General features: G+C 46.0%; 1 protein-coding gene across 5 annotated transcripts; it reads right to left on the bottom strand.

The window, feature by feature from the left end:
- Positions 1-3067: 3067 nt before the first annotated feature.
- LOC308310086 (kelch-like protein 24) lies at positions 3068-16612 on the bottom strand. Of its 5 annotated transcripts, XM_080756166.1 has the most exons (12): positions 16304-16612; positions 15425-15609; positions 15012-15146; positions 14725-14919; positions 14314-14457; positions 12931-13099; positions 12311-12493; positions 11877-12005; positions 11393-11728; positions 10142-10301; positions 9915-10041; positions 3068-3373 (listed from the first exon to the last, which is right to left on the bottom strand). In XM_080756166.1, the coding sequence occupies exons 2-12, from the start codon at positions 15587-15589 to the stop codon at positions 3356-3358; spliced, it is 1761 nt and encodes a 586-aa protein (XP_080612292.1). In that variant the 5' UTR covers positions 15590-15609; positions 16304-16612; the 3' UTR covers positions 3068-3355. The 5 variants fall into 5 exon arrangements, 3 of the variants coding, with proteins under 3 accessions (XP_080612292.1, XP_080612293.1, XP_080612294.1); XM_080756167.1 differs by lacking the exon at positions 9915-10041; XR_013963455.1 differs by lacking the exons at positions 3068-3373; positions 9915-10041 and adding an exon at positions 10909-11013 and having other exon boundaries at positions 10231-10301.
- Between the last annotated feature and the right edge of the window lie 230 nt (positions 16613-16842).

Raw genomic sequence — 16842 nt, 5'->3', positions numbered from 1 at the left:
CTTCTTCTTCTTCTTGTGATTTCCGGCAGACTATAGATGCCTTCCGGCACATTGCTGCCTCCCACTGGTCGGGAGTGTTATGTTGCTCTGTTCCCCTTATAACCATAGACTGTAAAACAGAAGTATACTGATCGACTCAAGACAACGACGTGCTGGTCTAATGCTGGCATTTATTGAACTGCCGTAACATAGTGCTGTTTCACAGTATATAATACAATAGGCGGCGCTGCCTCGGTTAACACAAAACCTCATATTATAACAGGGAGTATACTCCTTAGTCCTTTCTGTCCATTATAACTGCCATGAAATTAAGCATCGCTTTTACAGTCTTTGCCTGGTTTTCTGTTGGGTGAAGAAGATTCTTGAGCGTCACATTGCTTGTGTGTCACCCACATAGTAAACCTCTCCATCAAACAGGAACAGGTCCACCACGGTCCACCAAGATGTCAAACTGACAACCACGCACGACGCGTGTGTGCGTGTGTGTGTGTCCTGAATCAGCCCAAATTGCCCAATCAACCTAGCCTGATTATCAGACCGTAGCTGTAGCTTTCTTGAAGAGATGCAGTCCACTCAGAGAGTGGGCGGGGTCTTTGGGCTGGATCCAGGCTACAATCAACCCCAATCCGTACTGAAACGGACACAAACAGTACACACATTCAAACTGGCCAAAGTAACCCCCTTGCACAAGAAAGGGAGCAAATTAGACCCCGGCAACTACCGCCCTATTTCTATTCTAAGCTCCATCTCGAAAAAAGAGTCTATGAACAGGTTGAAAAGTATCTTGCCACAAATAAATCTGGCTTCAGAACATCTCATTCCACTGCCACATGCCTTCTCTATTTGAGCGACCACATCAAACATGAGGTGGATGCTGGCAAATACTGTGGCATGGTCATGCTGGACCTCCAAAAGGCTTTTGACACCGTGAACCACTCCATACTGGTTAACAAGCTAAAAGCAATTGGTTTCGATAGCACATCAGTGAGCTGGATGCAATCCTACGGGAGACAACAGTGAGCTGTGGTGTTCCACAAGGAAGCATAGCCTACTAGGGGCTTTACTGTTCCTAAATTATGTAAACGACATGACATCAGCTTGTGACTGCAACTTGTTCCTGTTTGCAGATGACTCGGCACTGCTAGTCTCAGGAACAAACTGCAACTGCCCTCAGCTCTGAACTCGGTAGAATCTGCACCTGGCTCGCTGATAACAAACTATCTTTACACATGAGGAAAACTGAATCCATTCTCTTTGGATCTAATAGGCAAATGGCTTCTTGGTTAGAGTGCATGGGTGACAATGTTATAACACGTAAAGATGAAATTACCTACCTAGGTTCCACTTCCATCCTGGAGGCTAATCTTTCCGGTGATAAAATGGCCACGAACGTGATCAAAAAAGTCAACCAAAGAACAAGATTCCATTACAGGATCTCCTCACTGGTCAACAAAAACACCTTGAAGACCTTAACAGGAGCCCTCGTAGGCTACAAGGAATTCATTTCTTTGACTATGCATGCACCCCTGGTACCACAGCACCTCAAAGGCGCTTAAAACTAGGCTCCAGACTTCCCAAAACAAACTGGTCAGGCTCCTACTTGGCCTCACCCCCCGAACACACCTCACCCCTGCCCACTTTTATATAGGCTGCAATGGCCTGGGGTCGACGACAGAGTAAAGCATCTTGCAATGGGTCTGGTGACTCTGGTCCACAAGATTCGATACACTACCAAGATAGTTACCCATGTACCTGTCTAGATACTTCCTTAATGTTAACAAAGTCCATGACTCCACATGCACCCTAACACCAGAGAGAGTGCAACGAACCATGTACAACCCAGATTCGGCACAATAAAAGGGACTAAATTATTTTCGCTCCTATGCCACCAAAATGTGGAACGCCCTACCAACAGTCATTAAGACATGCGAATCCCTTGACTCTTTCAAAACCGCTCTCAAAGGGCACCTACGGACGGCTGCAATTCGAAACTGGCCCCTGTAAAATCTGAATCCCCCCACTGCCCACCCCTTTTCCCCTCTCTGTATGCTTCTTTTCCCTTTTTACCTCCTTTATGATGAATTCCTGTTCTGTTCTTTGACTATATGTCTATTTGTACGTCACTATGTTTTGAGGTGGACCCTCTTGTAAACAAGTGTAATGCTTAATTGGGTCGTCCACTCACAGTTAAGTCTTTGTATTGAGTTTGTGCTTGGAATGTACTGTAATTCTGCAAACTGTTAATATTTCAATCAATCAATCAAAGTGTGGTCACTTGCATACATCGACTCTCTTTCTTCAGTGTCCTCTGGGTTAGGTTATGCTTGGTTGTGTCATTTGTTCCTAGGTTGTGTGAAACTGTAGCTTGACCTTTACCGCCATCTGCTGGCCTGTCGGCTACTGTCCACTGTGAAACAGCAATTTAATAATTTTGACAACCAGGAACGAACCAGGGAATAAAATACTCATGCATTTCTCACTTTATGTAGCACTCTCGTGAAATAAGGGGGCGAAAAACATAAAAACTTGATCCTATTGGACCCAGCATGTCATCAGGCGTCTACCAGACAAATACATTTATTTTGTATTCACATGGCAAGCAGAAGACCCAGAAAAGCCCTGGGCCGTTCTGGGGAACCCGACATGGCAACTGTTATTTCTCGACCGTTTCGGACATGGGGTGGCTCGCCGGAACCGGCACCCTGGGCGCGTTCCTGGTGGTCTGGATGTTCCGGGGACCCCCGCTGCCCGCACAGTACACTACAATACAGTAAAGTACAGTAACTAACAATAAATGTATAGTTGCACCGCTCAGTTCACACAGGTGTGATTTTTGAAGTCAGATTAAAGTTTAAAGCGGTTCAAATCTAAAATGGCACAGATGTTGTCCTGGTTTTAATGGGTGAAAGGGGTTTGGGGGCTAGATCTTATTGAGCTGGATGAAACTTTAGAGATATGCATACAGAATATTATGATACTTACAGTACATATAAGTTAATAAAACAAAACCCTGCAGACAACTTTTATCAGGGTTTCTTTTATTGTATAATTCATGTAACAACTTTAGATAACTGCCAGACATGTGTAAAGCAAAAGGCCTGGGCTTCATAGCAAAGCACAAAATATCATACATAGACTATAACATTTTCCACGACAATACCCTTAATATAATAATGTATTTAACAAATAATAAATACAAGCCGGTATTTATTATGGATGGTCCATCATCAGACATACAGGACTATGTAAAAAAACATAAAACAAAACAAGACTGTGCTAGTAGGGGCGTGGTCTAAGGAAGGCCATCACTGAGGTAGGAGGGCTTAGTTGTGAGCCTGTCTGTCTGCTAGCGTGTTCATCGGTCATCTGCAGCCTTTCGGGGGACAAGCACAAATACATTAAACTACATTAACTAAAGTCCACCATTCCTTGTGTCACATATGTACGTGGTCACATGATACAGTAGTATATTTGTACACTCTCAAAGGTGAATTAACAGAGGGTTCTTTTAAGTTGTGTTCGCGAAATACTTCGCTTATGGGAGGTTTCGATCTGAGAAAGCGAGGTGCAGATATTCATTTATGAACTCACACAGGCATTTTATATGCACTGTGGGTTTAAGGCTCGTGACGCAGGCACCCAGCGCCTTAGGCGTATATAAGGCCTAGCTGCTGCGTCACAGGCCACTCGTTTTCCTTCTGCCACAGAGGTTGCATGATAACGCTAGCCAGTTATACTTTGGGCGATTCAACACTTCATAAACCGGGCGAGAGACAGGACTCAAGCTCCGTGAGGTTCCCTAGTAGTGTACTGGTTAGATTCATATCTATTTTTTAAAAGCAGAGAGAACTCTAAAGCTTTTCCTCGACGTTTAAATTAGTTTAAAACTCAGGAAACTGCTAATTTTACTACAAGCTAATTCGCGCGAGCGAAGCTACCTAGCATAGCTACTCTCACGGGCCTAACACCCGTCCCAGCTAGCTTAAACACACAGCTTTTTTCTCGACGTTAAACTGGTTTTTTATTCAGGAAAACTAGCTAATTCCAACAAGCTATCTTCCCGTTGGGAAGCTAGTTAGCCTTAGCTGCGCGGAATCACGGGCCTATTACCCGCGGCTCCGCTAGCTTATAGCTAACTTGAGAACAAAGGAACGGGTGAACCCGCTCTTTTTAAGATAGCCGTTCACTAACTGTGACGATAGCGAACAGAGGAACCCGCTCTTTAAGCTAGCCGTTCACTAAACTGTGACGATAGCGAAAAAGAAAACAAATGTCTAAGTTTGCTTCTACGAGAAGTTCGAGGGCGACAGACCCGACCCAGACCTGCCTCCTCAAAGGGAGAAGCAGATCTGCGAAGGGCCTCCGCGCTCCATGCCTAGACAGCGGGTCGACTGGCCACCGTTAGCACGTAGCACACCAGTGCCGCGTGCTAGCGCGGCTAACAAAGACAACACTGCATCCTCCCGGGTCCCGATAGCCAGGGCCGAAACCCATGACTACGGGGCCTGGGGAGCGAAGCAGAAAATGACGACCCAGCCAAAGCAGCCAACTGAGCGGGGGAAGTTACACGCTATACGGCATATTACCGTAGAAGAGTTTCCCCCCGCTCCATTGACTAGACCGCGCCAGCTGCTAGTCAAGGCTGCCGTGGAGCCTCCCCCGAAGCGCGCAGCACACACTGTCGTGCCTAGGAGGATGGCTGACCGCAGAAAATATTTTTCTATTGTCCCGGGCTCGCGCATGCTCGCATTGTTCGACCAGGGAAGCCCTGCTATATCCCGTGCGACAACATGGAGACCGTGCCCCGCATCACTGTGTCATCACAGCACCAGCCCGACGGCCGCGCTACGCGAGCCCCAGGCTTTGCGGCCTTCCCTCTTCCCACTACTACATCCAGCAGAGAGTATAGTGGTCTCGAACCACAAACCAAACGTTTCAGTGGGAATGTACACGCAGTTCTGCCCCTGTGCAAACCCCTCAAACATGGTGAATGTGCATGATTATGTCACAAATGTGTATGTTTTTTAATTCAATAAAAAAGTAACACAAACATCTCACTCAACGCCGTTCCCCAGACCCACTGCTTCCCTCAACATTACAAGGTATGTACATTGTGAAGCTAGGTTTGTTTAGCTGTTTAGCTAACATTTAAAAGAGGTCGGGTTTAACAACCTCGTTGGATGGTCGCTGCCATCCTAGCATGCTTAGCATTACTAGTCAGGCTGCTTTCAGGGTGGACGACGGACACAGAGGACGCCCCGGGACCGCTGGCCGCTGCTCTCCTCCGCCCTACAAACGTTTCAGAGGGAATGTACATGCAGCTGCTGCCACTGTACAGAACCCCTCAAATGTTGTTAGAATGTGCATAATTATGTCACAATGTGTATGTTTTTTACTTCAAAGAGTAACACAAAAACGAAAAACACAAGAACAACTTGAAACCTGACACAAGGGCATAAGCCCATACGTGGGGATTATAACCCGCCTCTGGGACAGTTTTAAAACTGTCCCAGGCCCGGGAGGTCACGCCCAATTATTTTTTCAATTAATTGAGAAATTAACGGCCTGTCTACTGATGCCATGCCTCTACACGCCTAGGCCACTAGAGTGCACCAGAGCCTCACAGACAGAACCTTCCCCTAGAACGGGGGCTTCTCCTCTCACGGGCACAGGCCCATACGTGGGAAATATACGAGAGCAGGGGTCAGGACGTACCCCTGAATCTCTCCTCCCTTCAGGGGTCCGAGTTAGAGGGTAGTGGTCACGGACCTCACCCTCAAAACCGCAGACTCTAAAGACATTTCAAAGCCGAAAATTGTGCATGCTACTAGCCTCTGTACCATTTTCTGCATTTGTTGTTAATGTGTATTCTCTGTATTTTTTTTATAAAATAAAAATATACATGAAACAAAAACACGAATACGACCTGTAGGCCATAGGCCCATACGTGGGGAATAACCACGCTCTGTGACAGTATTATACTGTCACAGGCCGGGTAAACTACGCCCAATTATTTTCTCACCTCAATGAAAGAATAACGGCGTTTAATGGTAATGCCTCTACGCGCCTAGGCCACTAGAGTGCACCAGAACCTCACAGACAGAACCTTCCCAGGAGGACGGAAGGCTCCCTATCACCCGTTAAAACAGGTGTGCAAGACCCCATTTGCCACACACACCGCGGGTGCGGGACAATAAAGAGGGGACGTGCACGCAGAAATGCCTCAGCACAGGCCCCTCAAAAGAGCACGATCATGTGCTTCACATTCAGCATGTGTTAATGAGATAATCGCCACAGACAGTACTGTTTAAAGCAGCTCTCATTCTCTCATCTAAAAGAAGAGAAACATTTGTCCCCATGCGCTCAAATCGCTAGAGGGCACCAAAGCCTCACGGACAGAATCCCCGGAAACAGAAGGGGCTCCCTGTTAGGTCATCAAGCTCAGTGCTGGATACTGGGAACTCCCCATGATCATGCGCACTATAGCAGAGGGCTAAAGGTTAAATAAAACCGCACACTCTCGAAGGAATCATCTTCTCGAGAGCAGACGGAGAGGATAGGGGCACATTCTAAAGGAGGAAATCGATTCCGTCCTGCAGAAAGACGCCATCTCAGAGGTCCCTGTCAACCAGTCTCTTAACGGGTTCCCCGCTATTTTCTGGTGAAAAGACAGGGGGCGGGCTTCGCCCATTCAAACCTCAGAGCCCCGACTCGATTTTGATGACTTTGGCTTCAAAATGCTGACACCGCCAGTCCTACTAAGCTTACTCCGCGAAGGGGACTGGCGCACGTTAAATGGACCTACAGAACACATACTTTCAAGGTCCAAACTACCCCCCCGCACAGGAAAAAATTCTGCGCTTCGGGTTCAAAGGGAGAGTACGAATACAACGTCCTCCCGTTCGGACTGTCCCTGAGTCCGAGAGTCTCTATGAAGGTTACAGCCACGGCTATAAGCTCCACTATGACAACAGGACATTCGTCTAGCAGCGTGCATAGACGACTGGCTCCTGTCAACAGACTCGCCACAGGAGGCGCTGTTGCACACTCAACGAGTGCTCAACCACCTCCACTCTCTAGGGTTCCGAGTGAACCAGGAGAAGAGCGTGTTAACGCCGACACAGTCTATAGACTTCATCGGTATAACGCTGGACTCGATTTCTTTCACGGCTCGTCCGAGCCAAGAAAGAATAGAGGCGATAATACAGTCCACGGCATCATTCAAAAGGGATCGCTCGATTCCTTTGCATGCATGCCTGCGGATGGCGGGGCTTATGGCCTCGGTGGTTTACATAATACGCCTAGCCAGGCTAAAATATGAGACCTTTTCAACAGTGGATGAATGCGTTACGCATACCCATGCACCGTCGCCGCCAGAGGGTAACAGTGACGTCACAATGCGTGCTAGCACTGAAATGGTGGGCGGACAGACGAGCCCTCTCAGAAGGCGTCCCTATGGGCAGACCTCTGACCAGGAAAGTCGTCACCACAGACGCCAGCATGTCTGGCTGGGGAGCCACATTGGAGGGCACTACAGCCAGAGGACTGTGGACAGGACAACTACTGTGCTTTATAAATAAAGTTGAGTTGAGTCCTGCCACATCAATTATCTGGAGTTGATGGCGGTGTTCCTCGCACTGAGGTGCTTCGAACCGCGCATCCAAGGTTGCCACGTCCTGGTCAGGACAGACAACACGACAACGATGTGCTACATCAACAAGCAAGGGGGACTCAGGTCCCCCCGCTTGCACCAACTGGCTCAGAAACTCACGTTGCGGTGCAACGCTCGTCTCTTGTCCATTACAGCGTGCCACGTCCCGGGTGTTCTAAACACAGGAGCGGACCTGCTGTCCAGGGGAGACCTCCGATACGCAGACTGGTCACTACACCCCGAGGTAGCAAACCAGATCTGGGGCAGGTTCGGAGCGCCCGAGGTAGACTTGTTCGCCTCAGAGCAGGACACGGAATGTCCTCTCTTCTTCGCCATAAGAGGACCATCGACATTGGGACTAGACGCTCTAGCTCACCAATGGCCCAGGTCCCTTCTCTACGCCTTCCCTTCACTGAGTCTCATTCTCCATACTCTGAACAGAGTGAGGACTCAGGGTCTGACGCTACTTCTAGTAGCACCAGCCTGGGGCGTGTGGAGGACGGAGATAGCTCCCCTCCTCTACAGCCGACCATGGAAGCTCCCTCTACGAGCGGATCTCCTCACGCAGGCGAAAGGAGAGATCTTCCACCCTTGCCCCAGGGACCTAGACCTATGGGTCTGGCCCGTGAGAGGGTGATGCTGACAGAAACCGGCCTCCCTCCGAATGTTATTGCAACAATTCAGAGAGCCAGAGCCCAGTCAACAGCAATACGCTGCGAAACAGCCTGGAGCGTGTTCGGGCGGTGGTGCTTCGAACGACCTAACCAGGTTATCCCCTTCCAAGCTTCAATAGTCGACATCCTGACATTCTTGCAGGAGTTCCTGGATAGAGGTCTAGGCCTCTCTTCAGTGAAAACCCACCTGGCAGCCATCTCGGCTTGCCACGTGGGCATTGACAACCAGACGGTATGGAAACATCTGCTGGTAAAACAGTTTGTGAAGGGCGTACGCAGGGACTGTAAGGTCAACAGGCCCCTGGCCCCCTCCTGGGATCTGTCACTAGTACTCAGGGCTCTAACCAATGAGCCCTTCGAGCCACTGCAGACGGCTGACTTAAAGTTTCTTACTCTTAAGACAGCCCTCCTAGTCGCTCTGACGACCGCTAAGAGGGTCAGCGATCTACATGCACTTTCGACCACTCCAGAGTGCATGAGATTTGACGACAGGTCAACCAAGGTCACCATCAAAGCAAACCCAGCCTTCTTACCAAAGAATGCTTTCTCGGTCTGCGTACCGGTGGACCTACAGGCTTTCCACCCTCCCCCCCCTTCGCCACGGAAGAGGACAGGAGGCTGAACCGCCTTTGTCCAGTAAGAGCGCTCCGCGCCTACATGGACAGGACAGGCCCCTACAGGATAGGCCATCAATTGTTCGTATCCTGGGGTGAAAGAACCAGGGGAAAACCTGTCACCAAGGTCACTATCTCCAACTGGATAGTGCAGGCCATTCATCTGGCCTATACCACTCAAGGAATAGAGCCTCCGCTTACGCTAAGGGCTCATTCCACGAGAGGCATGGCAGCATCCTGGGCGCTCCACAGGGGCATCTCGATCCAGGACGTCTGCACAGCAGCGAGCTGGTCCTCCTCCTCGACCTTCGCCACATACTATAACCTAGATGTGGCGGTGCCTTCTATAGCGCACGCGGTCTTGGGAGCAGCCGCACCATAGGTGGACTATAATAAAGTCCACCTTACAGAGCCCCGAAGGGAAGGGGACAAAGTCCCCTCCTCCCTCTATAAACCCAGGCTACCTGGGGTAGTCTCCGCCCTACCCCAATTAGCCACTAAGTGGGACCGGGCCACAAACCTGAGGTTTGTCCCCAGCCCTTAAATTATCCCAAAGTCCTAGGACTCACTGGCTAGTTCTGGATACGGGAGTTCATAAGGTCCCATAAGCGAAGTATTTCGCGAACACAACTTAAAAGAACATGAAGGTTACTTTAGTAACCATGGTTCTTTAAGTAAGTGAGCGAAATACTTCGCTGAACACCCTTCTGTCATGCTCTGTGGCAGAAGGAAATTGTTCGAGTGGCCTGTGACGCAGCAGCTAGGCCTTATATACGCCTAAGGCGCTGGGTGCCTGCGTCACGAGCCTTAAACCCACAGTGCATATAAAATGCCTGTGTGAGTTCATAAATGAATATCTGCACCTCGCTTTCTCAGATCGAAACCTCCCATAAGCGAAGTATTTCGCTCACTTACTTAAAGAACCATGGTTACTAAAGTAACCTTCATGTTTTACTGTGTAACAACGTCAACTACCTGTTCATGTAAATCCTTCCGCACCCTAAGAGCCACACAGCTTAACTCGCTGCGACCAGTGCCCATATGCTCCACAATTTCCCACGAGTCCATCTGCTCACAATAGCGCTCGATGGTACATTGAAACCTATTTGAAGACAGACCAACAGCCATGAGAGAAATGTCTGGTGTGAAATGCAGCCACCTTTTTCCAGGCTTTCATGTAGCAACAGCCTCTTGGCTCTTACCTATCTTTCTGCCCTCCTATTATGTAGATCATTCCGCCAACGACAGCCACACCAGGCCTGCAGCGTCGCTTCTTCATAGGGGCACACATTGTCCACTGGTTTGTCTTGGGGTTGTAACAATGCACTTTGTCCAGGAAAAACGTAGTCTCAGAGTCACCACCTATAGAATGAACAGGAATCAAAGGGATAGTGGCTCACTTTTATTGGGATTTTGATGGTCTGTCTTCAAGTTATATTGAATCCAATTGTTGTCTCCACTCTAAGAATTTGGTCTCAATTCAGAGTTGCCCTTGGACTCAGAGGAATGTCTAACCATAGTCCTATTCATAACAACCATCTTTTCCCTCCACCCAGACTTGATGCAGCCTTTTCTCTGTGGCAAAGACCAGGCCTTGTTAAGTTAAGGGACCTTTATACAGACAACATATGTTGTAGTTTCAGTGAACTGTGTGTAAGGTTTAACCTCCCAAACTGTCATCTTTACTGATACTTCCAGGTTCAAATTTTTGTTAAAAATAATAATACATCCTTCCCAAATGAGGCTTAATTTCAAAGCTTTACACCCTAATTTCTAAACATATAGCAATCCCTGTATGATAGCACATCATGCGCTAGGCTGAACTTAATACAATTTAAAGTTGTCCACCGTATTTATTTCACTAATTTCAAACTTTCTAAAATATACCCCAACATCACAGATTCCTGTAACCGATGTCATATGTCCCCAGCGAATATGACACAGATGTTCTGGTCATGTCCTCGCTTACAAGGTTACTGGACGGCTATCTTTAAACGTCTTGCCGAAGCCTGGAACATAGAGTTGTCACCATGTGCAGCGATGGCGTTGTTTGGGGTTATACCAAGTCACCATCCTATTGGTAGGGGTATAAAACAAATATTTTTTGGCTTTTGTCACTTTATTAGCAAGAAGGAGGATTATATTGGAGTTGAAATCAGCACTGGCACCTAAAGCATATGGCTTAAAGACCTCATGATTTATCTAAACCTGGGGAAAATTAAATTTAACTTGAGGGGAACACCAGGAATGTAAGAGCACAAAGGGAAAAAATAAAATAATGAATTGGATTATACTGTACCTGTTTGTACCTAATTTTGTCAAAAGCAATAATAAGGTTAGGTTTAGGTGTGCTGCCCCGTGGGAGGTTAGATTTAGGGTGAGGGTTTGAGATATGTTGTAGTTGTAGGACTAATGACTGGTCTAACCAATGACTAGTCTAAACAAAGAGTTACCTATAATGTAGATCTTTCCTTTGAGTGTACAGGCAGTTGAATTATAACAAGGACCCTGCAAAGGAGCAACCTCTTTCCATACAGATGTTTCAGGGTTGTACTTCATGTGCACCTTTCCCCATTTGGTGCAGTTTCTCTCTTCCAACGCTTCCACACCAATAATGTAAATCAGTCCATCAAGTGCGACAACAGAACAGATGTGATATTCTGGAATGCCGACAGACTCCACAAGCTGCCAGGTGTTGTTAGTGGGGTTGTATCTCTCCACTGATTCCACATTCACGTCGTCCTGAAAGCCACTTATTGCAAACACATATCCACCCACCGTCACCAAGCCTAAGGACCATGTGACCATGTTGAAAGAGAGAAAAGAAACAAAACAAACTTGATCAGACCCGATGACCGTGACCTCTCCTTGGGTAACCAATTAAGGCAACAACCCATAGCACTTACTTCAAAACAAAATGTAATATGACAATATTACCCAAGCCACTGCGTGCCTCATTCATGGAAGCCATCTGCAACCATGAGTCATGGGAAGTGTCATAACGCCACATCTCCCTACTGTCTGAACCATCATGAAACTTTCCCCCTGCTAAATACACCTTAGTACCTGTGGTGGGAGAAGAGACAGTTAAAGAAATGAAGATTTAGTATTTACCATGAATAAAACATACATTTTTGCCCGTACATGTTGTGATGGTGTACTTATCAAGCCAAAACAAAGTCAACAGAAATTCACATGACATACTGTAAGCTGCACTGTAAGCTGCACCTTCCCAATATGACAGACCACTTCGGAATTCAGTTTGATTTCAACCGTTTCCACTCAGTTCTAGCCCCCACATTGAATTTAGATGTCACCAGATTTCCAGGTGGAGATCACTTGACTTGTGGCTACACAAGATTATTCCATACCTAACACAACCAGACCATGAGAGGATAGAGGTTTTGGCAGAGGTGCCAGGATCTTCCTTTGATTGGTCAGGGGATCATAGCTTTCGACGATGTCAATCGCCTCTGTGCAATACTGTGCTGTCCTGTCCTGTGCTGTACTGTACTGCTGTACTGTACTGAGCTGTCCACCCACCACCAGTATCACTTTGACATGCAGAGAGATGGGACATAAACAGATAACCAGTTAGCATGAGGACAGGTAGTCACAGCAGTGTAATGTGAGTGAGCATGTGAAATGTTATGATAGCAAGAATTAGCAGTCAATGAATGAATCAAGGATTACTACTTATCTACAACAAAAAATCTAAATCAAAGCGTGAATTGTAAAATCAACTGACATAATGATGCAATAATTATATGTACTCCTGTTTATGCAGGATAATAGCAAACTACATTTATTAAAAATAAATAAATAAAAACAAAATGCCACACAGAAGCAAGATGGAAATCTGAGTTGTTATTGCCAGGTATATTTGCACATTTGAAAAACTTCTCTCTCTGCACGCCCAACTACAAAAACAGTGATCCGTTTTGTTTCCATCACTTAGTTGCAGCATGCATGTGTGAGGCAGGCAGGGTACCAGTGGATGAACGTGGCTGAGCTGTGTGGCAGGATGGCAGTAGATTCTGGTTCTTGGCCTCAGAGATGAGCCTCTGACATCCCTGGGATTCCTGCACCACATCCACAGACTCAATTACATCATGGAGGTCGGAGGGACTGATGAGAGGCAGACGGATAAACTCGAAAACCTTAAAAAACACATAGAACACTCATTATGTATGACCATATTAATATCAAATCTAGGACTGAACCCTTTGCAGGTGCACGTTATAAAGCATCATGTGTATATGAGTCTTTATATCTATAATACACTGTTACAAGCAGATTATAATGCATTATAAGTATGTTTATAATGCATTATAGACATGGGCTGTTCTTTTGCTGCCACCAGTAGCTGTCAAATTGTCCTTTTTTGACAGCTACCCTCAGTAGCTGTCAAAATGACGTCCGAAGCAGTAACTGGTTAATTTCCTCTAACTGGTTTGATACTTTGAGTTTCCACGGATTGGCTGTCGCCACGATGATAAAATCTACAGAGAAACCCTGTCGGTAAATTACTTCCGTGGCTTCTCCGTTGCGTGCTGGACTGGTAAACGGAGGGTTTTATATGACATGACTGTATGATTGATGATTTGTAGACCTGCCTGCATACTTCATTAAATTAAATGTATTAAATGGCCATAAGCAATACATTAGATGTGTCAAATATTTGAGTGTTCCCCATCCTAAACATAATCTCACACTGCTCCATACACACTCGCTGTCTCTTTTATTTATTTTTGGATAATCCTCCCTACTATAGAGTGTGCTGACCATATAAGAAGTCCCTCCCTGTCCCCAGTGAGCCCCTGGGGTAAAAAAAGACCCTAGTTTCAGTTTTGGTGACGGGTGGCAAAGCCTTCATCCAATCAGGATCAGAGGGGCCTTTCTCCTATCATGATCGAGTGGGGGCGGGCCTTGGTGCACATGCTGTTGGCCTGTTGCACTTCTCCCCACTGTAGTGCGTGCATGTGCACATTTTGTTACCGGGGCGGACTGGGTGGTTTTTCCAAATCACCCAAATCACTGAATGCTCCTTTAAATGCAGTCTAGCATTTTGCCAGCAGATGTCACTATCACTGAAGCTTTGAAGCTTTAACCATTTGGTTCAAGTGGTTGAGTGCTTCATAAAAGCTTAATTTGCCCATCACAAGCTGATGCCCGAGAAATACATCATGAGTGTATATAAGTAGAACCATCATCATTTGGTTCCATTTATACACTAAACACTAATTAATTTATAGTGTATGATTAACCAGCAACAGCTAACGGAAATCATGATAGCATACCTTCAAACTTGTCTTAAACAGTCACATTACTTTGACTTATTTTACTTCAGGTGAAACACAGAGAAGAGACTGACCTTTTCCAAGCTCTGCCTGCGGGTAGGACACTTGTTTAACCACAACATGGCAGCCTCAAACACGATCTCCTCCTTTGGTGCATTGAGATCGTCACTGGCAAGAATTTCCATCAGTTTATCCACAGAGACAGACAGGTACTCTTCCTAGGGGCAGAATAAATACCGAAGATTAGCCCTGGGCTGGGGTTCCAAAACATCACGCCCCAAAGGACACCCAAGCTCACATTGGTTGCGTCGTGAGCTTTGCTTTTTTGGAATTTTACTAATGGCAAGCCTGCTATTTTAGCAAATTGACCATTTCATTCAAATTGATTCAGTTTTATAATTGATTAAATGAATTAGCTCAATTAACTATTACACTCCTACAAAAGACAAACAATTGTTAAATATAAGGATCCCTCAATCACTGACCTGCTGATAGACATCACTGAAGTGATCAAGGATGTAATCCATGCTGTGTTGCTCCAGTGTCTTGCAGGAGTGGGTCTCAGCAAAGAGGTGAATGCCTACACAGTTCTGTTCATCCATAATGTGATGCTCCAGGAAACGACTGCAGGCCTCTTTTACAGCAGTAACATTAAACAGGTTTGCTGCTGCTAGCAGGGCCTAGACCAAATAATGTGTTCTTTTAAGCACAGAGGCAGGTCAAAACCATGGAGACCATGAATAAGGTTTATAAAATGTATGATAATAAATACCTGCACATTTGCTGTGGAGATGTCCACCGTTGAAGTGTAGGCAAAGTTCACCAGCAAACCGAACTCTTCAGACTCCACTTCATTGATGTTAACCTTGTGCTCTCTGGACTCCACCATTCCAGTTGTAAACATGGCCTGTGAAGGTTGAAAGTGTTCATTGTTTAGGCCTTTCTTATTTACACAGTGGCAACAATGAATTGACTGGATTTAACATCATATTCAGTTCTCATGAAAGTCACAGCCGAATTGCATAAAAGTAGCAGATCTACAAGCTCAGTCACAACACATTCTGAGCTTGTGGATCAGCTATTTCTTCTTTTTATTTTCTCCCTAAGAAATAGGCCTTCAGTGGTTTTCAAGTTCAACGCCAGGTCAATAAATGTTCACATGGAAAGTTGAGGGTCTGCATTTACCTCAAAATAAGGACTAAATGAGGCTAGTACATTCCGATGGCAGGGGAAGTCCTTTCCTCCACAGCAGATAATGACATCACAGAAAGAATTGTTGAGCCGTAGCCTGTGTAGGCCCTCTAAGACCTTGTTGGGATGAGTCTTCTCCATGAATACTATTTTATCCATGTCTCTTTTGCTGCACCAGCCTATAAACCAGAGGCCCGGGGAAGGAATAAATAAATGTTTGCATGTTTTACATAATAATCATGGAGAGAGTATCATGACAGTGTGACAGCATAGCAGGGATGCAATCACATTACCATTAAGACACACTGGTGGCGAGAAGCAGGCGAGGTCATGTGCACGCAACTGCCTGGGTGACGGCAAATGCGAGACTGCTGGGCAAGCACTATTTGTACTTTGGCATGGGGGGTCAGATCAACATATGGAATGAATTCTGTAGTGGCCATATATGGAGCGGGTTTGGTGAGGTCAGATCAACATAAGGAATGTCAGTACAGGTCAGCTCCATATATGGAGATCTAAGTGGAGTCAGATCATCCTTTTGTATGAAACTACCTCTGTGCTTATTTTTGTTGTTGTAAACCGTTTAGATTGGACAGTGCTAGTTTTGGACAGAGACATTTGCACTCAAATGACGACAAATAAGCTTCCTGACTTTTGTTTTATCCATTTACAGATATGTACAACACATAATTGATTGACGTTTTGAACTTGAATTAAATACGTGTGTTTCAATAAAAACGTCATTTAAAAAAAGACAGAATGGGACGACTCAACGGTACAACGTTATAAAATGACTTTGATTTAAAAATGCATGGCATTGGCAAGAAGCAGACCCAGCAAGAGTACAGTGCTTTGTTGTCATGCATTCTCCACCTTGTCTGTAGTAGCGGTTGTCTTCCCAAGTCTGCACGGAGTTTGGTAGCCCCTCTCGGAACCCTACATAAAGCTTTTGGTATGGATGGATCGAGCTCGACACGCAGCCTGCCACTAAATACTAAACTAATCAGATAGTAGGTATACTTAGCCCAGTCATGAATCATGGCTAGTAGGCGCTAAACAACGACGGACGGTCACGGTGCGATTAGTCAGTCTAGAAAGGAGACCCCCGGCAGAATAATATTTAGTGGTTCCCTTGTTTTATAGTGACTTTAAGTCAACAAATGTAAATGTAAAGAGCTTATTTTTGCTGGGTTGCTTTGGCTGCTGCAGCAGCAGTGCCAGTGCCACTGCCAAGTGAAGTAAATTAATGGAAACATAACAGTAAAACGGTACCTTCTTCGTGGGGTTTTATGGCGGTTGGCATCCAAATTGTTGCATTACCGCCCCCTTCTGTTAATCTCAGTATCATTACTTACACTTGCAGCCTATTCAGTTTATATAACCAGACTTCTTTTATAATTCTAAACACTGCC

Source organism: Protomyctophum bolini, assembly GCF_963924005.1.
Source record: "Protomyctophum bolini genome assembly, chromosome: 3".
Taxonomy (NCBI): Eukaryota; Metazoa; Chordata; class Actinopteri; order Myctophiformes; family Myctophidae; genus Protomyctophum; species Protomyctophum bolini.
The sequence above is the reverse complement of the archived record's forward strand: the minus strand, read 5'-3'. Positions and strand labels throughout refer to the sequence as shown.